The 24,276-nt window shown below is 44.2% G+C and overlaps 1 protein-coding gene across 1 annotated transcript in view; it reads right to left on the reverse strand.

Moving 5' to 3' along the window:
• The window catches only part of ZMYND12 (zinc finger MYND-type containing 12), a 35,023-nt gene that overhangs the window by 2,354 nt on the left and 8,393 nt on the right, over window positions 1–24,276 (reverse strand). Inside the window, exons 2-7 of the mRNA XM_018046556.1 lie at window positions 20,419–20,560; window positions 18,790–18,961; window positions 7,168–7,337; window positions 3,751–3,873; window positions 1,751–1,862; window positions 70–219 (exon numbers count right to left, since the gene is read on the reverse strand). Coding sequence (XP_017902045.1) covers window positions 70–219; window positions 1,751–1,862; window positions 3,751–3,873; window positions 7,168–7,337; window positions 18,790–18,961; window positions 20,419–20,560 — 869 coding nt within the window. The remainder of the gene's footprint in view (window positions 1–69; window positions 220–1,750; window positions 1,863–3,750; window positions 3,874–7,167; window positions 7,338–18,789; window positions 18,962–20,418; window positions 20,561–24,276) is intronic.

Here is a 24,276-nt window from a genome sequence, read left to right on the forward strand (position 1 = left end):
ACAAAACAACCGAATCCAACCAGAGGAATTTCTCCCTCTGTTTTAGACTTGCTGCTTTTCTAGAGGAACTTGCCTTTGAAGAATTCATCATCAGGAAGTAAAGCATGAACAGAATTTTGAGAACAAAGATCGTTTTCTGAGGGGCTTTGTTAGATGTAGTTTCTCGAATGTTCAAGATTGAAGTCAGGATCTGAATAGCTTCTGCTTCCTGGGCTTCATCTGCAATGGAAAGAAAGGGAGAAGAGAGGAAACAGGCCCTGGGGCAGCTGTGTCTACCCTCAGGGATAAGCATTGAGCAGTTAGGGCACTCGGCCTTCAGGCAGTTCACCAGCTTTGTCCAACGTGCCATCATCAGAGTAATGAAAGGAAAAAAAAAAAGTTCATTCCTACAGGTCCCTGAGTTGCTTCGCTTGCTTGCTTTCAGAGTCCTAGATTTCTCAGGCCCCCAGTACAGGGAATTTGTCCTGGTGTGATTCCTTGGGTTCAGTTCAGTTTCCACTCTACAGCGAGAGGAGGGAGACAGGCTTCTGGCAGCCACAGAATCTTAATTCTTCTTCCCCAAATCCAAAGATGCTTAAGCAACAACCTTTCCGCTTTCCCCATGTGAGGCTAAGCTAAGAGAAAAAGACAGAAAAGTCATACACTATAATGTTAAAGTTGACACTCTTTGGATAGCTATGATTTTCAAGTTTTATGCTTTAACATGAACCACTTTTATAATGAGGGAAAAGTCAATAAAGTTATGAATTTTTCAAAGCTTAGCTCAAAACTTCTCCTTCAGGAAGTCTTCCTTTTTCAAAACCATCCAACTGTCCTCATTTCTTCATTCCGGGACTCACCTTGTAATATAATTTGTACTTGTTGAAGTTATCTTTTCTTTCACATAGTTTCTGTCTCACTGAGTACACTGTTTTTCTCTTTTGAGCAGAAACTAGATCCTGCATCGATTTTTATGATCTCAGAAGGAATGGTCCTGTGCTAAGTCCTCAGCTCTTTGCTGAGCTGAGGATACAGAGATGACTCAGAATCCACCATCCCACTGAGAAGCTCATGGTCCAGTAAAGGAAGAGGATGAGGCTCCAGAACAAATGAGCAATTGGACTTCTGTGTGGACACTCATGTGTCCTGGGAGGATAACATATAAAAAATGGATGCTGTGCAAAAATCTCAGGGGGTTCTAGCAGGGTTTTTTTCCTTCCAAATATGTCCCTCATTAACCCCACTGGAAAGACTGTGTGTGATGCTGTGGTGCTGTGCTGTGTTAAGTCACTTCAGTTGTATCTGACTCTGTGCGACCCTGTGGACTATAGACCACCAGGCTCCTCTGTCCATGGGATTCTCCAGGCAAGAATACTGGAGTGGGTTGCCATGCCTTCCTCCAGGGGATCTTCCTGACTCAAGAATCAAACCCACGTCCCCTGAATTGGCAGACAGGTCCTTTACCATTAGTGCCACCTGGGAAGCCCATGGGCAATGTTGCTGCTGCTGCCTCTAAGTCCCTTCAGTCGTGTCCAACTCTGTGTGACCCCATAGATGGCCGCCCACCGGGTAATGCTAGGGACCTGAATTTTTCACAACACTGGCCAAATCTTTTTGATTCCTCTGTCTCAGTTTGCCCATCTGCAAAATAGGGAAGATGGCACGGATGCGCCCCATGACAGGGACAGCTGCTCTCCCTCTGAGAGGCAAAGTCTATGGATCAGAAGAAATGAAGTCACTACTCTGTGTCCCAGGAAGAATTGCCACTTACCCAAGCCAGTGTCAGTCTCAAATCGTTTGCCCAGTAGATCTATTTGCTGGATGCGAGCCTGTGAGAGGACTTGATAGCGGTCGTTCAAATATTTGTTCCAGATCTCAGAGACCTGTTGGGAAAGGAGAGGTAATCAGACAAGCAGGCTGGACTTTAGCCATTGGGCCAGCCATTTGAGAGGGCAGAACCTCTGGCCAGGCTTTCTGACCATCTCCAGACTCCCCATTTCATTGTGCCTGGAGGCAGGAGGAGCCCTAGGAGCCGGAGGTGCTTGCCCAAGGTAAGTTTGACAAATGCTGGGCTGCCAAGGGCATGTGGAAGGTTGATCTGGGGACAGCCCTGGTGGGGGTCTAATGATAACAGCTGCCATGTGTGTATGAATACCAAGAGGAGAAAGAGGATGGGATGAATTGGGAGATTAGGATTGACATGTATACACTACTATGGTGGTTCGCCTGAGCATGCACTCACACACGTTTAAAATAGGTAACTAGTGAGAACCTACTGCATAGCAGAAGGAATTCTACTCAATGCACTGTGGTGACCTAAATGGGCAGGAAAGCCAAAAAAGGGGATATATGTATTCATACAGCTGATTCACTTTGCTGTACAGCAGAAATGAGCATAATACTGCAAACCAACTATACTCCAATAAAAATTAATTTACAAAATCAGGTTTAAATATATATATTTTTAAAAATGACTGCCATATGTTGAGCACATACAACTTCCTTCACATCCTCCCAACACCCCAACTGAAGCCTTGTTCTTATCACTCCCAATACATAGATAATTAAACTGAGGCTCAGAAAAGTTAAGATCACACTTGACTCTTGGTAAGAGCTGCTATGTGCAACAGCCAAGGTTTAAATTCAAGTCTGCCTGATTCCAGAGCTCTTTTTTTTTTTTTTTTCAGCTACATCACAATGCCTCCTCCTCAGAAGTGAGTCTAAAATATGAATAAACAGTCACTGCATGAGAGCCTCGGAGAAGGCAATGGCACCCCACTCCAGTACTCTTGCCTGGAAAATCCCATGGACGGAGGAGCCTGGTAGGCTGCAGTCCATGGGGGCACGAAGAGTCGGACATGACTGAGCGACTTCACTTTCACTTTTCACTTTCATGCATTGGAGAAGGAAATGGCAACCCCCTCCAGTGTTCTTGCCTGGAGAATCCCGGGGACGGGGGAGCCTGGTGGGCTGCTGTCTGTGGGGTCGCACAGAGTCAGACATGACTGAAGCGACTTAGCAGCAGCAGCATGAAAGCCTATACCACATGCAAAAATGGTTATTTGCTAAGTAAGGTGTATATGAACATAACCAACATTTTAATATATTGGAAGCAGTTTAAAATCTTTCACAGGTAAAGATGGACATTTTAAAGTATTTTCATGTTCTTTGATCCCTTCACAGGACCTTTCCACAATCAATTTTGCTTAAAAACCTAATCTCCTCCTCTATACCACACTTTAACATGACCACCTTAGCTTGCTGCTAGGGATACGACAGAGTATGTGTGTGTGTGTGTGTTAGTTGCTAGTCGTGTCTGACTCTTTGCGACCCCATGGACTGTAGCCTGCCAGGCTTCTCTGTCCACGGGATTCTCCAGAAGTCTGGAGTGGATTGCCATTCCCTTCTCCGGACGATCTTCCTGACCCAGGGATCAAGCCCTGGTCTCCTGCATTGCAGGCAGATTCTTTACCATTTGAGCCACAGGGAAGTCCTATGACAGAGTATATGGCAGTCTGTTTGGAGGGGTGTGGTTCTTATTGACCCATAATTTGTTATTTGGTCGCTGCTCTATGGATGCTGAGGACTAAACTCTTCTGGTAGAGGAGAAACAGAAAGAAAGAGAATGGAATATATGATGTATTAAGCTATGTGACCTTGGGCCAGTCACTTCATTCTGTCTGTGTCACGAATTTCTCATGAATGGTCTGACACCAGGTTCAAGATATAAGGCCTAAGTATCAAGGCTCAGCTCCCGTATTCCCAACTCACCTTGGTGTACAATGTGTCTGCCAGGTCCAGCTTTTTAAGGCCATTGAAGATATTAGCCAGGTGGAAGTAGCCGCCTGAGGCCCTGATGTGCTCCGTTCCAAATGCACAACTGGCAAAATAAATCTACAGCAGAAAGAGGAAAGAGAGTGCTTGAGTTTTCTTTGTAAATCATATGTCTGATTAAGGACGTGCATCCAGAGTCTATTAAGAATTTTTACAACGCCTCATTTAAAAATGGGCAAAGGATCTGAACAGACATGTCACCAAAAAGATACACCAATGACTAATAAGTACGTGAAATAATGCTCAGTATGATTAGTCACTGAGGAAATGCAAAACAAAACCCACAATGAGCTACATCTTTACACACACAATAACGGCTCTAATCAAAAAGACAGAAAATAACATATATTGGCAAAAATATGGCAAAAATGGAATCCTCTTGTCCATCGCTGGTGGGAACATAAAATGATGTGGCCTCTGTGGAAAACAGTTTGCCAGTCCTCAAAAAATTAAACATAGTTTAATCACATGACCCAGCAATTCTATTCTTAAGCATATATCCAAGAGAAATAAAAACATTCTCTGACAGCTCAGTTGGTAAGGAATCCTCCTGCAATGCAGGAGACCCCAGTTTGATTCTTGGGTCGAGAGATCCCCTGGAGAATGGATAGGCTACCCACTCCAGTATTCTTGGGCTTCCCTTGTGGCTCAGCTGGTAAAGAATCCACCCGGAATGCGCGGGAGACCTAGGTTCAATCCCTGGGTTGGGAAGATTCCCCTGGAGAAGGGAAAGGCTACCCACTCCAGTATTCTTGGGCTTCCCTTGTGGCTCAGCTGGTAAAGAATCCACCTGCAATGTGGGAGACCTGGGCTTGATCCCTGGCTTGGGAAGATACCCTGGAGAAGGGAAAGGCTACCCACTCCAGTATTTTGGCCTGGAGAATTCCAGGGACTGAAACCCCAGTCCATGGGGTTGCAAAGAGTCAGACATGACTGAGCAACTTTCACTTCCACTTTCTTCACACAAAGACTTATATACAAATGCTCATAAACAGTATTATTCATAGGCAAAAGATGGAAACAACCCCAGTGTCCATCAACTGGTGAAGGGTAATTGTGGTATCTACATGATAAGTCAACTATAAGATAAATGAAGTATTGATATATACACAACAACATGGGTGAAACTCAAAATAATTATGCTAAGTGAAAGAAGTTAGATCCAAAAGATCACATATCATTGTTTATATTAAATGTGTATATTAAAAGGTAAATCTAGAGGGACGGGAAGGGGCATGAGAAATGGTTGCAAATGGATATGAGGGCTCTCTTTAGGGTAAACATTGGATTATGTTGATGGTTACACAACTCTCTAAGTTTACTAAGAAATCATTGAATTGTACACTTAATTGTACATACCACTGAATTTTATGGTATGAATCAATAATTTGGGTGTTTCTTCTTAAACTTAGGCTGAGGAATCTGAGCTTGATCTAATGTTAACTGTGTGGTCCAGCTCAAGACAGAATGCGCTTCTCCTTCTTTTGTTGGAGGTTGTAGAGTATAGAGAGGAAACACAGATGAAGAAGTGCATGAGTCTAGCTCTTGGGTGGAAGTAGATGGTACCCTTACAAGTATTTCCTGAGAACGGTTTAATAAAAGGTTTACCTCCAGAGACGTGGAAGGGGTAAGGAACCAATGAGTTAGTGAAACACTAGGGACTGTGCTATTGAGACTGTTACAGTAAGAGACTGTACAGTCCAAACTCCTGAGAAAACCAGGGGAGAAAGCAGGGATACCAGGGCCAGAAAGAGAGCTGCAGGTGAAGGCTGCCTGACGGGAGCTGTGGCTACGAGGAGCACTTCCCTTGCCGGAAGTGTGCTTGCGCAGAAAGGCAGCATAGAGTAAATACCTCACCCCCTGTCTCCTCCAAACCTCCTCTGCCATGCCTCTCACTCCCCAGACACAACTGAGGCCAGACAGCAGTGAAGTCCAGGTTCTACAGTCCGTAAAGGTCAGCCTTCCAGAGCAGAGCAAAGAATGGATCTGGGGTAAGGGGATATGGAGAATAACCGACACAACAAGGTTTCCAGCAGATTTAGGGACATTGTGCAGTGGCAGGCAACCAGAGGGAAGGCTGCCCAATGGAGACGTTCAAGAAGACTCAGCCTTCATTGAGACTGCAGTCTGACCCCAACCTCATCCAGATTTCAGGCTCAGGAACTCTTCTCTCTGGTAATACTGTCCAATGTGCTGGGCTGTGCTGTGCTAAGTTGCTTCAGTCATGTCCAGCTCTTTGTGACCCTATGGACTGTAGTCCACCACGCTCCTCTGTCTATGGGATTCTCCAGGCAAGAATACTAGACTGGCTTGCCATGCCCTCCTCCAGGGGAGCTTCCTGACCCAGGGATTGAATTTGTGTCTCTTATGTCTCCTGCATTGGCAGGTGGGATCTTTACCACTAGTGCCACCTGGGAAGTCCCAATATGGTCCAATATTGAAATCCTAATAGAAACCTTTGGAAGAACAGCTCAATCATCACCCTCATCATCCTGTCTAAACTGTATAGAGTTCTATAGTTTACAAATCACTTTCACACAACTCCAGGTCATTTAAATGTAACAGCCACACTCTGAAGAAAAGATGTTGATGTTACTTATAAAAATAATAGCCAAAGTACTGCACATGCTCTGCTGTCTTACTCATCTCTGCAATTTCTTTGCGTTTGGACCTAATTGAGGCAGAAACTAGTTTATGGTTTCTGTCTTACAGGTGATGAATGACATGAAATAATTTATCCAAGTCTATGTGCCTGGTGTAGAGAAGGCAATGGCACCCCACTCCAGTACTCTTGCCTGGAAAATCCCATGGACGGAGGAGCCTGGTAGGCTGTAGTCCATGGGGTCGCTAAGAGTCAGGCACGACTGAGCGACTTCATTTTCACTTTTCACTTTCATGCATTGGAGAAGGAAACGGCAACCCACTCCAGTGCTCTTGCCTGGAGAACCCCAGGGACGGGGGAGCCTGGTGGGCTGCCGTCTATGGGGTCGCACAGAGTCAGACATGACTGAAGCGACTTAGCAGCAGCAGCAGCATGTGCCTGGTGAAAAGACACCACTAGAACGAGAAGGAAAGCCCATAAAGCATCTTAATCAGGATGCTCTTCTGCCTCCCTGTATCACACTCAGAGCAACTGAGGCTTGGGAAGTGACGTGATGTGGACAAGGACGTACAGACAAAAAGCAGCAAGTCCTGAACTCAGGTTGTTAGAATTGTGTCCTTGCTAATAGTCCACCAAACAGTTGTAAACAGAAAATTTCAGAGAAACGCTCAGTAAAAAGAAAACAGCAATAAATAGCAACCAAACAGAGGTGTTCTCAGATACACTCAGGCGTCGTAATTTAGCTTGTTTACGTCATTGGCCAGATGATAGCGGGCTTCCTCGTAGTTTTCCTTAGCCATGTAGAGAAGTCCCAGGTTCCGATGCAGTAAGGAGTGGATGGCATAACTACATTCGGTTGATTTGAGGACTGTCCACTGAGCTTGGGATAGATATTCCTCAGCCTGGACGACCCGGCCCAGACCTGCCCAAAAGAGATAAAGCTTGTAATTCATATCCTGGCCAGAGAACATATGTTGAGAGACGAGTCATCACCCATTCACTCATTTACTCATTGACTTAAAATACTGATTGACACACGGAAACCTGTACATGAATGTTTTTAGCAGCCTATTCATAATAGCCAAAATACAGAATTTACATATTCACCAACTGGTGCATAAATATACAAAATACGGTCTTTCCATATTCGTGAGTGGCATATCATTCAGGCACAAAAGGAATGAAGTGCTGATACATGCTACAACACAGATGAACCTGGAAAATACTGTACTGAGTGAAAGAAGTCAGAGGCAAAAGACCACATATTGTATGATTTCATTAATGTGAAATTTATAGAATAGGTAAATCCATAGAGACAGAAAGTGGGTTAGTAACTGGCCAGGGACTGCACTCCAATATTTTGGCCGCCAGATGTAAAGAGCCGCCTCATTGGAAAAGACCCTGATGCTCAGAAAGATTGAAGGCAGGAGGAGAAGGGGACAACAGAGGATGAGATGATTGGATGGCATCACCCACTCAATGGACGTCAGTGTGAGAAAACTCCAGGAGATAGTGAAGGACAGGGAAGCCTGACATGCTGCAGTTCATGGGGTCGCAAAGGGTAGGACATGACTGAGCAACTGAACAGCAAAAACAGCGACTGTAGGCAAGGGGACTGCCGATGGTATTGGGTTTCATTTTGGGGTAACAAAAATGTTCCCAAATTAGATGTGATAATGGTTGCATAATCTTGTGAATATACTAAAGCTACAGAATGGTACTTTAGAAGGGTGAATTTACAGGGACTATATCTCAGTTTTAAAATATATGTATATTCATATTCAATACCTTCCATGTGCCTTGTGTGAAGGGATAGGAATTCAAAGATGAAATTTTGCAGGGAATGAATGAGTGACATGGAAACAAGAATGTTCATTGTTGTTGTTGTTCAGTCGCTCAGTCATCTCCAGCTCTTTGTGACCCCGTGGACTGCAGCATGAAAGCCTTCCCTGTCCTTTACCATCTCCCAGAGTTTGCTCAAACTCATGTCCATTCAGCCAGTGATGCCATCCAACCATCTTCTCCTCTGTCATCCCCTTCTCCTCCTGCCTTCAATCTTTCCCAGCATCAGGGTCTTTTCTAATGAGTCAGCTCTTCACATCAGGTGGCCAAAGTTTTGGAGCTTCAGCTTCAGCATCAGTCCTTCTAATGAATATTCAGGGCTGATTTCCTTTAGGATTGACTGGTTTGATCTCCTTGCAGTCCAAGGGACTCTCGAGAGTCTTCTCCAACACCACACACAGTTCAAAAGCAAAAATTCTTCAATGCTCAGCCTTCTTTATGGTCCAACTCTCACATTCATACATGACTACTGGAAAAACCATAGCTTTGACCAAGCAGACCTTTTGTTGGCAAAGCAATGCCTCTGCTTTTTAATATGCTGTCTAGGTTGGTCATAGCTTTTCTTCCAAGGAGCAAGCATCTTCTAATTTCATGGCTGCAGTCACCATCTGCAGTGATTTTGGAGCCCAGGAAAATAAAGTCTGCTGCTGTTTTCATTGTTTCCCTATGTATTTGCCATGAAGTGATGGGAGCAGAGGTTTTTTGAATGTTGAGTTTTAAGGCAGCTTTTTCACTCTCCTCTTTTACCTTTATCAAGAGGCACTTTAGTTCTTCGCTTTCTGCCGTAAGGGTGGTGTCATCTGCATATATGAGGTTATTTCTCCCAGCAATCTTGACTCCAGCTTGTGTTTCATCTTGCCGAGCATTTCACATGATGTACTCTGCATATAAGTTAAACAAGCAGTGTGCCATAATATAGCCTTGACGTACTATTTTCCCAATTTGGAATCAGTCCATTGTTCTGTGATCAGTTCTAACTGTTGCTTCTTGACCTGCATACAAGTTTCTTAGGAGGCAGGTGAGGTGGTCTGGTATTTCCATCTTTTGCACAGTTCATTCTGATCCACACAGTCAAATGCTTTAGCGTAATGAAGCAGAACTAGATGTTTTTCTGGAATTATCTTGCTTCTTCTATGAGCCAATGGATGTTGGCAGTTTGATTTCTGGTTCCTCTGCCTTTTCTAAATCCAGCTTGAACATCTGGAAGTTCTCATTCACGTACTGTTGAAGCCTAGCTTGGAGAATTTTGAGCATTACTTTGCTAGTTATGAGAAGAGTGCAATTTTGTGGCAGTTTAAACATTCTTTGGCACTGGTTTTCTTTGGGGTTAGAATGAAAACTGACCTTTTCCAGTCCTGTGGCCGCTGCTGAGTTTTCCAAATTTGCTGACATAATGAGTGCAGCACTTTCACAGCATCATCTTTTAGGATTTGAAACAGCTCAGCTGGAATTCCATCACCACTACTAGCTTTGCTCATAGTGTAAATAAGTACACTAGTATATCTGTAACATATACTAGTATCTTCATAATATATGTAGTATATTCCTAATATAGTGTGAATGCAATCACAGTAACATTATAAGGTTTTCAGGCAGAACAAAGTTGTTGTTTAGTAACAAACTTGTGTCTGACTCTTTTTCGACCCCATGGACTACAGCCCACCAGTCTCCTAGGTCCATGAAATTTCCCAGGCAAGAATACCGTAGTGGGTTGCCATTCCCTTCTCCAGAGGATCTTCCCAACCCAGGGATCAAACCTGCATCTCTTGCATCTCCTGCATTGGCAGACGGATTCTTTACCACTGAGCCACCAGGGAAGTGTTTCATTCTATGGATGGGGTAGAGGGGGACAATGGAGTCGGGAGAGGCATGGCCAGTGCTTTGGACTGAACGTTTGTGTCTCCTCAAAATTCATATATTGGAGCCCTAATCCCCAGTGAGATGGTAATTGCAAGTTGAGCCTCTGGGAGTTAATTCAATTACGAGGGTAGAGCCCTCATAAATGGGATTAGTGCCCTTACAAGAAGAGACACGAGAGAGATGATCTCGCTTTTGGCCTTGTGAGGATACACAAGAGAAGGCAGCTGTCAACAAATTAGGAATTGGATTCTTATCAGATGCCAGCTCTGTTGGCACCTTGATCTTGAACTTGTAGCCTCCAGGACTGTGAGAAATAAATGTTTGTTTAAACTACCCAGTCTATGGTATTTTTTATACCAACCAAGCTAAGATAGAAAAGCCTAAGCTAGGCTTGGAAGATGAATATGTTTTCCAGATAGTTAAAGAGAAGAGGGCATCCCAGGCAGAATGAACACATATGCAAAGCCTAGAGATATGAAGTAGTATGCTGTGTTTAGAGAATTATACGTTGGTCTGTGAAGCCAGAGCACAAAGTGCAAGGGATCGAGTGGCAGGAAATGAGAGGAAAGAGGTAGGCAGGGCACAGATCATGGAGGGCTTGGTAAGTCATGCCAAGGAGCTTGCTGCATGTGGATAAAAATTAGAGGATTTTCAGAAAGGGAGAAAGAACTGGATTTAGATGTAGAAGAATCCTCTGGAACTATGTGGAGGAGAGACCAGAGGGGAAGAGGAAGAGTAAAACACTCATCCAAAGACTTTTGAAATAGTTCCAGCAAGTACTTGAAGCCAGAACTAAGGCAGTGAATAAGGATGGAGCAAATGAAAAAGACATTTAGGAGCTAGAATGATTTTGGTGGTTAACCATGTCACATGGTGAAGTGAAAGTCACCTTTATTTCCGATAGTCAGATATGCTCGACACTTAAACCTTTTTGTTTAGCTGTAAAGATATATAACAGTTTCCTGCCTACCTGCTTGCCTCCTAGGGAGACTGTGAGAACTGAGCAGAAAACTACTCTGAGAGCATCTGCAGAGCAGGACGCACGACCTCACATGGAATGAAGTATTCCACGTGCTGAAAGCTGCAGGAGAAACGGTATCAGTAAAGGGTCGGAAGATGAGGACCCAGGCCCCTCCAAAGTCAACCTTCTGTTCTTGGCACTTCCTCCCAGGCATACTTCATATATAAGCACTGCTTTATTCTAGTTGTAATCATACGGCACTGAATTACTGGAGGAGAGGTGAGGAAGAAGCAGTCAACAAGAAGCAGCAAGTAATTTTGCCTGAGTGATGCTCACACTAAAATAGGAAAACATTAGAATCGAGAAGCCTTGGCCCAGGATCCTGGCTCATGTTAATTAAATAGGCAAGTCACATTTTCCAACTGGATTTTGTCTAGAAATTAAGAGCTTTAGACTGAGGCCTTCTCAAATTCAAAGAAGCAAATGACTCTTAGCTAAGAGTTTGCGTTCATATGTACTCAGTCATTAAGTCATGTCCGACTCTTTGGAACCCCATGGACTATAGCTTGCCAGGCTCCTCTGTCTATGGGATTTTCCAGGCAAGAATACTAGAGTGGCTTGCCATTTCCTCCTCCAGGGGATCTTCTGAGCCCAGGGATCGAACCTGCGTCTCCTGCAGTGGCAGGCATTCTTCACTGAGCCACCTGGGAAATCTAGCTAAGATGTTTAAGCTCAGGAAAAAATTGGTAGACGGTATTGATATCTATTGAAAATTAAAATTTTTCATGTCCAGTTCTCATTTACGGAGATATTGCTAGAAAAGGAAGGCCCCTAGGACAAGCTGAACCACATCTAAACAAGGATCAGTACCAAAGGAAAAAGGGTATGTGCGAGAAAAAAAAGGACATGCCTGAAAATTCAGAGAGCAGGATATAATGAGGTGAGCAGATCAAGCTGTGACAAGCAGGTCGGAATTAAGACTGTGACCCATGAGCGGGTGAGCTCAGGTATGCCCTCCTCCATACAGCGCTTACCTAGAGAGGTGCAGGGAGAGAGTGGAGGAAAACATCAGGAAGGGAGACTATCAGTTCAGTTCAGTTCAGTCGCTCAGTTGTGTCCGACTCTTTGCGACCCCATGAATCACAGCACGCCAGGCCTCCCTGTCCATCACCATCTCCCGGAGTTCACTCAGACTCATGTCCATCGAGTCTGTGATGCCATCCAGCCATCTCATCCTCGGTCGTCCCCTTCTCCTCATGCCCCCAATCCCTCCCAGCATCAGAGTCTTTTCCAATGAGTCAACTCTTCGCATGAGGTGGCCAAAGTACTGGAGTTTCAGCTTCAGCATCAGTCCTTCCAAAGAAATCCCAGGGCTGATCTCCTTCAGAATGGACTGGTTGGATCTCCTTGCAGTCCAAGGGACTCTCAAGAGTCTTCTCCAACACCACAGTTCAAAAGCATCAATTCTTCGGTGCTCAGCCTTCTTCACAGTCAACTCTCACATTCATACATGACCACTGGAAAAACCATAGACTTGACTAGATGGACCTTAGTTGGCAAAGTAATGTCTCTGCTTTTGAATACGCTATCTAGGTTGGTCATAACTTTCCTTCCAAGGAGTAAGCATCTTTTAATTTCATGGCTGCAGTCACCATCTGCAGTGATTTTGGAGCCCCCCAAAATAAAGTCTGACACTGTTTCTACTGTTTCCCCATCTATTTCCCATGAAGTGATGGGACCAGATGCCATGATCTTCGTTTTCTGAATGTTGAGCTCTAAGCCAACTTTTTTGCTCTCCTCTTTCACTTTCATCAAGAGGCTTTTTAGCTTCTCTTCACTTTCTGCCATAAGGGTGGTGTCATCTGCATATCTGAGGTTATTGATATTTCTTCCGGCAATCTTGATTCCAGCTTGTGTTTCTTCCAGTCCAGCGTTTCTCATGATGTACTCTGCATATAAGTTAAATAAGCAGGGTGACAATATACAGCCTTGATGTACTCCTTTTCCTATTTGGAACCAGTCTGTTGTTCCATGTCCAGTTCTAACTGTTGCTTCCTGACCTGCATACAGATTTCTCAAGAGGCAGGTTCGGTGGTCTGGTATTCCCATCTCTATCCTACAGGGCAATTTGCAAAGTATACACAGTAGAGAGAAAGGATGGCCAGTTAAGGAACTGTGGTACTTGTCTCAAGGGGGAGACAGCAGGCTTACATTGGGTTGTGGCAGATCCGAGAGATATTATAGTGGAAGATTTTGCAGGACTTGGTGCTGAAAGTAAAGAAGCCCAGAATAAAAGTCACGGTTGATTCAAAGGTGTGGCTGGGAAACACCCAGGGGAAGAAAAAGGAATCAGCGTTTAATGAGGGCCTGCCTCATGCTATGCCTTCCACAGGCCTTCCACCAGGAGAGGCCACCTGCCTCTGTGATAACATCTGCAAACAACCCTGCAAAAGAAATATCAGAGGAGGAAACTGCATGCCTTCAGTTAATCTAAGTTCATCAGATCTGTCCAGTGTCTACCAGTCTGCCAGATGCTCATTGCATGCTGCAGTCCTGACCTGAAGGAGCTTACAGTCCAGTGAAATCATTACCTAATAAAGAAAAAGTGAAGTGCTAGGAAGGAAATTAACAGCTGCTGATGCTAAGTCGCTTCAGTCGTGTACAGTTATCAAAAAGGGCAGGGAGAAACCTACTTTGGATGATTACGGGAGACATCTCTGAGAAGGTGGTGTTTAAGCAGATGCCTGAAGTTTGAACGGAATCAGCCATGTAAGAGGGAGAAACAAGCATTCCAGGCAATGTGTAAGAGAGCCCTAAGGTAAGAAAAAGCTTAATGACTGGTATCCCACAACTAGTGAGGAGATGAAATTTAAACGTAGGTTCCCCCAGTTCCAAAGTGCTGGCTAGAGGGAGGGAAGATGAATAAAGTGGCTCCTCTTTGAAGTGTTACTGAAAGTGTCATTTTCCAGCGGGTTAAAATTCCAAAGTTTTCCTTGAAAAAAGAAAAGATGAATGCCCATAATTTTTCCACTCCAGTCTGGAGGAATCTCTAAGATGGGAGAGGAATGTGGGGTGGGGGTGGGTGGGACATGATTTATTTAGACTTTCAAAAAGGTTGGCAAGGTTATAAATCAGTAATGGTGGGAGTTATAATGAAACCTTCCATCTAGATAGCACTTTCCTGCTTGCAAAGCACTTTCGTGTTCATTACACACAAATTCATTTAATCCTCAAAACAGTCCTGTGAAGAGGACTCAGGTTCAACAAATGCTTACATAGTTCCCATTTAGGTGTCAGGTCCGGTGAGAGGGTTTTTGAGTGCCTTCTCTACACTAAGTACTGTTCTGGATGTAAAGACACTATGATGAGTAAGAAAATACACAGCCCAGTTCTCCCTGAACTTATGGTCTATTGCAGGAGAGGGACTTGAATTAAATAAGCTCATCAACAGTGTTGTTCTTGTTTAATTGCTAAGTCGTGTCAGACTCTTTTGCAACCCCATACACTGTAGCTTGCCAGGTTTCTCTGTCCATGGAACTTCCCAGGTAAGAAAAATGGAATGGGCCGCCATTTCCTTCTCCAGGGCATCTTTCCAACCCAGGGATCCACCTCGCATCTCCTGCATTGGCAGGCAGATTCTTTACCGCTGAGCCACCACGGAAGCCCCATCAACAAATGCATAATTATTATCAAGGTAAGTGCCCAGAAAAAAGAAAGATGTTTCTAACTGCATACACAAAAAAAGAGAATCGACTCGGTCTAGGAGCTTGGGAAAGGGTTCTAGATGGGAGTGGTGACTCAAGCTGAGCCTGAAGGATGAATAAGAGTTAGTCAGGCGAGGGGGAGAGGAGGAGAAGTGGGGAGAGTAGCTAGAGAAGAACCTTCCAGAACAAGGAAGCATTGCAGTGCCAACGAGAGAAGGCCAATACAACTGAAAGGGAGAGAGAAGATGAGAGGTGAGGTAAGAGAATTCAGAAAGGCTGGACCAAGCATGGGCTCATAGGTTGCTTTAGGAACTTGGTCTTTATTTATTGGAGTGAGTTGGTCACATTTTGTTTAGAGACCAGATTAAAGGGAGGCCAGGGAAGATTGCAGAAGCCAGTTGGCAGGGAGTAATTCAGGTGAGAGATGATAGGATTTAGGCTAGGGTGACTTTTCCAATATTCCATAGCTAGTCAGTGTCAGAGATAAACAGTCTAGGCTGTATTTCCTTGTCCAGTGGTCTTCCACTATTTATGGAGGAGGGACAGGCCAGAATGGAGAGTCACACCAAAGCAGGGTAAAAAGGGTATTCTTGAAGCTAAGTGGCCTAGGATGAACAGTCAGAGTGCAAACCAGTGAGGAGGGGCTCCATGCAGAAGAGGCATCCCAGAACAAGAAGTCAGAGCCCACAAGAGGAGAGGAGGGCATCTGCCAGGGGAAAGAATAGGATTAGAGATGGGAGGTCAACTCATACAGCGTAACAGATTAAATATATAGATACATCAGGGAAAATGGAAGCCAACATTCTCACCGTCAGAGAAGGGAACTACAAATATAAAACGGGAGAAAATGAGATTGAACCCTGTGGATTTAAATGTAGTCCTAGGGACCCAAGATCATATATAGATACAGATGTAGAGAGAGAGATAAAGAGATTTAGAAAAAATGTGTATAGACATACACACATTCAGTTCAGTTCAGTCGCTCAATCGTGCCCAACTTTGCAACCGCATGAACCACAGCACGCCAGGCCTCCCTGTCTATCACCAGCTCCCAGAGTTTACCCAAACTCATGTGCATCAAGTCAGTGATGCCATCCAGCCATCTCATCCTCGGTCGTCCCCTTCTCCTCCTGCCCCCAATCCCTCCCAGCATCAGGGTCTTTTCCAATGAGTGAACTCTTCACATGAGGTGGCCAAAGTATTGGAGTTTCAGCTTCAGCATCAGTCCTTCCAGTGAACAACCAGGACTGATCTCCTGTAGGATGGACTGATTGGATCTCCTTGCAGTCCAAGGGACTCTCAAGCGTCTTCTCCAACACCACAGGTCAAAAGCATCAATTCATATACACATTATCATACATATATTTCCTAGTTCTGTCCACTGAGAAGCCTGGGAATAGCCATACCTCACTAGGAATGAGTATGTCTAGTGCACAATTCACGGCTTCTAAATTCCATTTTCCACTAAAAGAAATCAGGGCTCCTTGCAGGTAGGTTCCAGAAAGTAGGAAAATTGATCAAAGAACAATGTGGAGGGAATTCCCTGGCAGTTCAGCGGTTCCGTGCTAATGGGGGACTTCTCTGATGGCTCAGATAGTAAAGAATCTGCCTGTAATGCAGGAGACCCTGATTCAATTCCTGGGTCAGGAAGATCCCCTGGAGAAAGGCATGGCAACCCACTCCAATACTCCTGCCTGAAAAACCCTGTGGATAAAAGAGCCCGGTGAGCTACAGCCCATGGGTTGCAAAGAATCAGACACTGCTGAGCAACTAACACTTTCATTTTCACTTTCCAGCGCTAATGGATTCCATGCTTTCTCTGCTGAGGGCACGGGTTCTATCTCTGGTCAGGGAACTAAGATCCTGCAAGCCTCCCAGCCACACACGCACACACATACACAACTTCCCAAAAAAACAAACAAGAAAGAAAGAGAACAATGAGGATGTGTCAAGGAAACACAGAAGCCAGTGTGATGGGTTGCCACTTGCCAAATCAAGGACAGTTTGAACATCAAATTAAAGATACTAATGGATTGTAAGCCATTAAACAAAATAGGAAAACAAAGGTCTATGGTGATATAAATAAATATATTCACTGAAAGTTTGTTGAGGAATGGGATATTTATATAGTTTCAAATACCTCTCTATAACTTATCAATTGCAAAGAGAGGAAAGAGTAACTTTACAGAGAAGAAGCCTGACAGATACCACCTTAATAAAGTAACTTGAACATCATCAATAATGGAACAAACTAAAAACATGTGCCAACTTCTAGGGTGGGATGAGAAGAATACAGCTTCACTTCTGTGATATTCCTGCCAAAGACACATCACCTGAGTCCAGTCATGAAGAAACATCAGAAACACTCAAATTGAAGGACATTTTATAAAATAATTGGCCTTTAATCTTTGAAAGTGTCAACATGGTAAACATCAAAGAAAGCTTGAGAATAGTTTCTCAAGCTTTCTGGAATAGTTTCCAGAATGAAGGAGACTAATGAGCCAAGGCAACAAAATGAGACTGTGATTCTGGGCTCTGTCCTTTTGCTATAAAAATGTGATTGAGACAATTGGAAAAAGCTGAATGGGGTCTGCTTAATAGACAATCGTCGATAGTGACTGTACTGTGGTTACGAAGGAGACATCTTTGTAGGAAATGCACGGTGAAGTAGTCAAGGCATAGGGTGTCAGGTAAGCTGCTTAGGGGGAAAGTCCTTTATAGTATTTCCAACAGTTTTACTTTTTTAAAAGCTTTTTTTTTTTTTTTAATAACGTCTGCTGAGATATACAAAGCAGTAGTACAGTACTGAAGGCAAAAGGAGAAGAGGGCAGCAGAGGATGAGATGGTCAGGTAGCATCGCCAACTCAGTGGACATGAACCTGAGCAAACTCGAGGAGATAGTGGAGGACAGACGAGCCTGGCCCGCCACAGTCCATGAGGTCACAAAGAGTCGGAAACGAGACTTAGCAACTGAACAAAAACAGTGCCTAAAATGCTGTAGACGCTCAAAAATGTTCATTCCCCTCAAAAATGCTAATTCTCCCCTTGTAGTAACCACCATGTGTATAGTCTGCTAAGCCTGTGCTCGCTGCTATCAGAATCACCTCTCCCATCAGTAGGAGCAGGTTCTTAACTTTGTTTGAACTGAGTGACTCCAACACAAAGGTAGACACAGATGGATACCACACTCGAGCTGAGTCAACACAATTCTTTTTTTCAGGAATTTAACATTGGAAATTAGATGCTAATTAGTTTCTATTACCCACCTTGAACCTGGAAGATGTGTAAATTCAATGTAAATTCAGCTACGTAGGATATTTTGAGGTAGCTATCTTCTGCAGTAAGCAGAGGGTAGAAAAAGCTTGTCTACAGAGATGGAAAATAAAGCAGAATGCAGAGAGAAACAGAGACAAGATCCAAGAGAGAGAAACAGCACTAGCCTTGGCTTCTTATAGCATTCAGAGTCTAGTATCTCACAAAGCCTCCCTTCCTTTAGGACACCCCAGCATCCTAATAAATTTCCTCCTTTTGCTAAGGCCAGCTAGCATGGATATGAGTCAGTTATAACCAAAAGTCCATGACATCTCCTTCCCCACCTTGTGCCAAACTTTACAGCAATCCCATTCTTCCACAAAATGTGTCTTGGTGCTGTTGTCAGAGCTGGACATTTTGGCCATTAATATGACCCAATATGGACTTACCTGGTGGCTCAGCAGTAAAGAATCCGCCTACAATGCAGGAGATTGCCTGCAATGCAGAAGATGTGGATTTGATCCCTGGGTTGGGAAGATCCTCTGGAAAAGGAAATGGCAACCCACTCCAGTATTCCCGCCTGGAAAATCCCATGGACACAGGGGACTACAGTTCTGTAGTCTCTGTAGCCCCGGTGGGCTACAGTTCATGGGGTCGCAAGAGTTGGGCAGGACTTAGTTACTAAACCACCACCATCATGACTCAATATAGCACTTCTTCCTGGTTCCAGGGGGTCTCTAGTCAGCTTCACTTACCAAGGCTGGCTTCGGCCAACAGCAAGTAAGCAGGCACCAGCTCAACTGAACTCAGGCCGTGCACATTCATGCGAAAGCGAAGAGAGTGCAAAGCTGCTGGGACAGCATCTTCATGTTTTCCTTCAAAGATGTATTTCTGGGCAACGGTGTAGCAGAGTTCAATCAAATGCTTCTGCGGAAGAAAAAATGAGGCTATCTGAGACATCTAAGGGTAAAAGGTAATGGTGGTTATAGGTACCTCTGGAGATAAGGGCAACACCTAACGACCTGGTCAAGAGCCCATAGTGAGCCTGCCCACATTGAGGTGGACTTGAGACCCAAAATAGGTGATTAGAAAGGAAAACTCTGGACTGTGAGTTCCTGTGAGGATCCAAGGTCCAGAGACAAGGATCTTTTCATCATAGGTCAGTACTTGGTATAAATGAGTGCTCAATATAAAATTATTAAATGAATATTATTATGTTCTTAATAAAATTTTAGTTCAGCAAAACTGTAATGTTTCAGGACAGTTTAAAACTTTCTGCCTTTCTGAGTTAATTTTGAGACAAACATATTTTTCCTTCTGGAATTATCCTGTTTAGCTAATATTAGAAATAACTTTGACTCTGCATCATTCTAAGGCCACTCTCAAAGTGTCACTATACTAAAATCAATGAATCTTTTGTTTTGAGATTTATGGCTTATAAAGCATGATTTTTTTTTTCAGAATAACTGAGATGCTATCAATGCCATAATAATAATTTTCCCAATCTCCTTTATTTATTAACCAGTATATTCATACATCATTTCTTGACCTTCTACTATGCACCTAGGCTCTTATCACAATACTTAGCATGTTAGGGAGCTATGGCTGAATTTTGCAACTCCAAAATTCCTAAGTTTTTTAAAGATTTTTTTTAAAAATGTGGACCGTTTTTATAGCCTTTATTGAATTTGTTACAATATTGCTTCTGTTTTACATTTTGGTTTTTTGGCCACGAGGCATGCAGGAACTTCGTTCCCTGACCAGGGATCGAACATGCACCTCCTGCACTGAGAGGCAAAGTCTTAACAAATGGACCACCAGAGAAGTCCCCAAAATTCATATGATGAAGCCCTAACCTCTAGTACCTCAGAATGGGAAGCATTTGGAGACAGGGCTTTTTAAAGAGGCAATCAAATTAAAATGAGGTAATGGGGTATCTCCTAATCCAATCTAGTGGTGGCTTTATTAGGGGAGGAAATTTGGACACGAGGGATGTGTGCACACAGAGGAAAGGCCACAGGAGGACACAGCAAGAAGGCGGCTGTCTGCAAGCCAAGGGGAGAGGCCTCAGAAGAAATCAACCCTGTGGACAACCTACTGTTGATCTTGGACTTCCAGCCTCCAGAACGGTGAGAAAATAAATTTCTGTTGTTCAAGCCCCCCATCAGTGGTACTTGGTTACGGCAGCAGCTCTAGGAAACTAATACTGCAGTGATTCAGCAAATTTGCGGACGACTGACTGAATGGAATTGAGGGCATAAAGACATAAAACCACACCTCTGCCTTCAGAGGTTGCAGCTCAGCGGCCTTGCACAGTCCGCCCTTTCACTGAGGCCGCTGTGCTGCACCCCTGGCCTAAACCTGCAGCGCCCCACCGGCCCTACCTGCCGCTGCTGCAGCTGCTGCAGGCCGTGCTGCCGCTCTTCCTCCGAGTTGCAGAAGGGCATGGAGGTGCGCAGGGGAATCAGGAGCTGACAGATCTTCTCGTGGATGCTGCCCCAGTCAGCTCTTTGATGGGCCACACCACTGACAACGGAAACGCAACTTCATTATCCCTGCCTTGGGCTTGACTGCAGATTCTCCTGGCCCTATTGCTGGCCGGGCCCTAGGGACTAGAAGAGTAAGCTCAGCACAGATCAGGCAGGAAGCCCAAAACCATTTCTGACACCAATTGCTCTTCCTTCACATGGTAATTGGGTGGTATAAAGACCAGGAGTGTGTGGGAGGAGTGGTGGGAGGATATTTCTGCAGGCCATTAGGTGGTGATGCTGTGCTATTCCGCTTTTCTTCTTCATTAGTAACAACAAAGACAACGTTAACACTGTATTGGTCTAAGGTCATTTTCAAAATATCTGAACACTGAAGCTGATGAATTTAAGGATCTTTTTCTTAGGGAAAGGAGAGAGCCTTTCATGAGACTCTAGGAGACACTTTCCTTACAGCTGGGGCATGGCTGGGAAGAGCACCATTTGCAGTCTTCTGTGCTCCGGGGCAGCAGTGGGGGGTAGGGGGGCATTTGCATAAAACACTGTGAATATCCTCCAATCCTAGCAGTACAACAGGTGGTCTCACAAGTAACTGTTCAACTTTTTGCAAAGAAGCAAACAAACAAAGAAACATTTTTTAAAGGTAAGGAAGCATGGGCATGGAGAGTAAGTAGCTATTCTAGGCCTGTATTCCAAAGCCAGTATGTTTTAGCTCTCCAGAGAAAAGCACTGTGGCAGTTTAGTTTACAGCTTTTCTGACTGTTGTATGTGCATATTTAATATTTTTTAAACACTTAATTGGACAGCACAAATATAGAACGTTTGCATCACTACAGAAACATTCTATTGGAGAGCACTTCGACAGACAGTCCACTCCCATTCCTTTTAATTTTTTAAACGGCCACACCATGCAGCCAGCAGGATTTAAATTCCCCAACCAAGGAAAGCGCCGCTGGGCCACCAGAGCCCAGGGAAGGGACAGGGAAGGTAACAAACCACTGGACCACTAGGAAATTCCCTCCCATTCCTTACACAATTTCCTCTATGAATGACTCCTGTTGCAGTGAAAAGGAAAAAGAGGAATGAGTTTTTCTTTCACTTGAGAATAAAGAAGAAAAAGAGAACAGTGAGCAGGCCTGAACATTCCTAGTTTTTATTGCAATTGTTCCTAATCTGTAATCTGTAACTGTTTGCTCTTCTGGCCCCTAACTCTGCACCTCATGCGAAAAGTTGACTCATTGGAAAAGACTCTGATGCTGGGAGGGATTGGGGGCAGGAGGAAAAGGGGATGACAGAGGATGAGATGGCTGAATGGCATCACTGACTCGATGGATGTGAGTCTAAGTGAACTCCGGGAGTTGGTGATGGACAGGGAGGCCTGGTGTGCTGCGATTCATGGGGTCGCAAAGAGTGGGACACAACTGAGCGACTGAACTGAACTGAACTCTGCAAGTGACTGCAGCTATGAAATCCATGAAATTAAGACGCTTGCTCCTTGGAAGAAAAGCTATGACAAAGGTAGACAGCATGTTAAACGTAGACAGTGTTTGTCATCACTTTGCTGACAAAGGTCTATATAGTCAAAGATATGGTTTTTCCAGTAGTCACATGTACAGATGTGAGAGAGTTGTGTGAGGACCATAAAGAAGGCTAAGCACTGAAGAACTGATGTCACTGAACTGTGATGTTGGAGAAGACTCCTGAGAGTCCCTTGGACTACAAGGAGATCAAACCAGTCAATCCTAAAGGAAATCAACCCTGAATATTCAATGGAAGGACTGATGCTGAAGCTGAAGCTCCAATACTTTGGCCACGTGATGCAAAGAGTTGACTCATTGGAAAAGACTCTGATCCTGGGAAAGACTGAGGGCAGAAGAAGAGGGTGACAGAGGATGAGATGATTGGATGGCATCATCAGCTCAATAGCCTTGAGTTTGAACAAACTCTGGGAGATAGTGAAGGACAGGGAAACCTGGCATGCTGCAGTCCATGGGGTCACAAAGAGTCACACATGACTGAGCAACTGAACAACACACCACCATATACAAAATAGACTCAAAATGGACGTAAGACCAGAAACCTAAAAGCTCCTAGAGGAAAACAGGCTGAATACTCGCTAACATAAATTGTAAAAATATTTTTCTTTGGATCTGTTTCCTAAAGTAAAGGAAATAAAGGCAAAAATAAACAAATGAGACCTAACGATACTTACAAGCTTTTGCACAGCAAAGGAAACTATTGACAAAATTAAAATACAACCTAATGAAGAGAAGAAAATATTTACAAATTATGTGACCAATAGGGGACACCATTCAAAAAACAATTCAAATTCAAAAAACTAAAACCCAGGGATCGAACCCAGGTCTCCCGCATTGCGTGCAGACGCTTTACCATCTGAGCCACCAGGGAAGCCTAATAAGGGGTTAATATCCATCATATATAAATAACTCAAACAATTTAACATCAAAAAACAAACAACCCAATTTAAAAATAGGCAGAGGTGCTGAGTAGATATATTTCCGAAGAGGACATCAGTTCAGTTCAGTTCAGTTCAGTTCAGTCGCTCAGTCATGTCTGACTCTGCGACCCCATGAACTGCAGCTCACCAGGCCTCCCTGTCCATCACCAACTCCCGGAGTTCACCCAAACTCACGTCCATCGAGTCGGTGATGACATCCAGCCATCTCATCCTCTGTTGTCTCCATCTCCATCTCATCCTCTGTCGTCCCCTTCTCCTCCTGCCCCCAATCCCTCCCAGCATCAGAGTCTTTTCCAATGAGTCAACTCTTTGCATGAGGTGGCCAACGTACTGGAGTTTCAGCTTTAGCATCATTCCTTCCAAAGAACACCCAGGACTGATCTCCTTTAGAATGGACTGGTTGGATCTCCTTGCAGTCCAAGGCACTCTCAAGAGTCTTCTCCAACACCACAGTTCAAAAGCATCAATTCTTTGGCGCTCAGCTTTCTTCACAGTCCAACTCTCACATCCATACATGACCACTGGAAAAACCATAGCCTTGACTAGACAGACCTTTGTTGGCAAAGTAATGTCTCTGCTTTTCAATATGCTGCCTAGGTTGGTCATAACTTTCCTTCCAAGGAGTAAGCATCTTTTAATTTCATGGCTGCAGTCACCATCTGCAGTGATTTTGGAGCCCCCCAAAATAAAGCCTGACATTGTTTCCACTGTTTCCCCATCTATTTGCCATGAAGTGATGGGACCAGACGCCATGATCTTAGTTTTCTGAATGCTGAGCTTTAAGTCTAGTCAAAGCCATGGTTAAAGAGGACATGCAGATGGCCAATAGGCAGATGAAAAGATACTCAATATTGTTAATCATTCAGTTCAGTCGCTCAGTCGTGTCCAACTCTTTGCAACCCCATGGACTGTAGCATGCCAGGCCTCCCTGTCTATCACCAACTCCTGGAGTTAACTCAAAATCATGTCCATTGAGTTGGTGATGCCATCCAACCACCTTATCCTCTGTCACCCCCTTCTCCTCCTGCCTTCAATCTTTCCCAGCATTAGGGTCTTTTCTGAGAAGTCAGTTCTTCACATCAAGTGGCCAAAGTATTGGAGTTTCAGCTTCAGCATCAGTCCTTCCAATTAATATTAACGACTGACTTCCTTTAGGATGGACTGGTTGGATCTCCTTGCAAGCCAAGGGATTCTCAAGAGTCTTCTCCAACACCACAGTTCAAAAGCATCAATTTTTCGGCACTCAGCTTTCTTCATAGTCCAACTCTTACATCCAT

This window comes from Capra hircus, chromosome 3 (genome assembly GCF_001704415.2).
Source record: "Capra hircus breed San Clemente chromosome 3, ASM170441v1, whole genome shotgun sequence".
Taxonomy (NCBI): Eukaryota; Metazoa; Chordata; class Mammalia; order Artiodactyla; family Bovidae; genus Capra; species Capra hircus.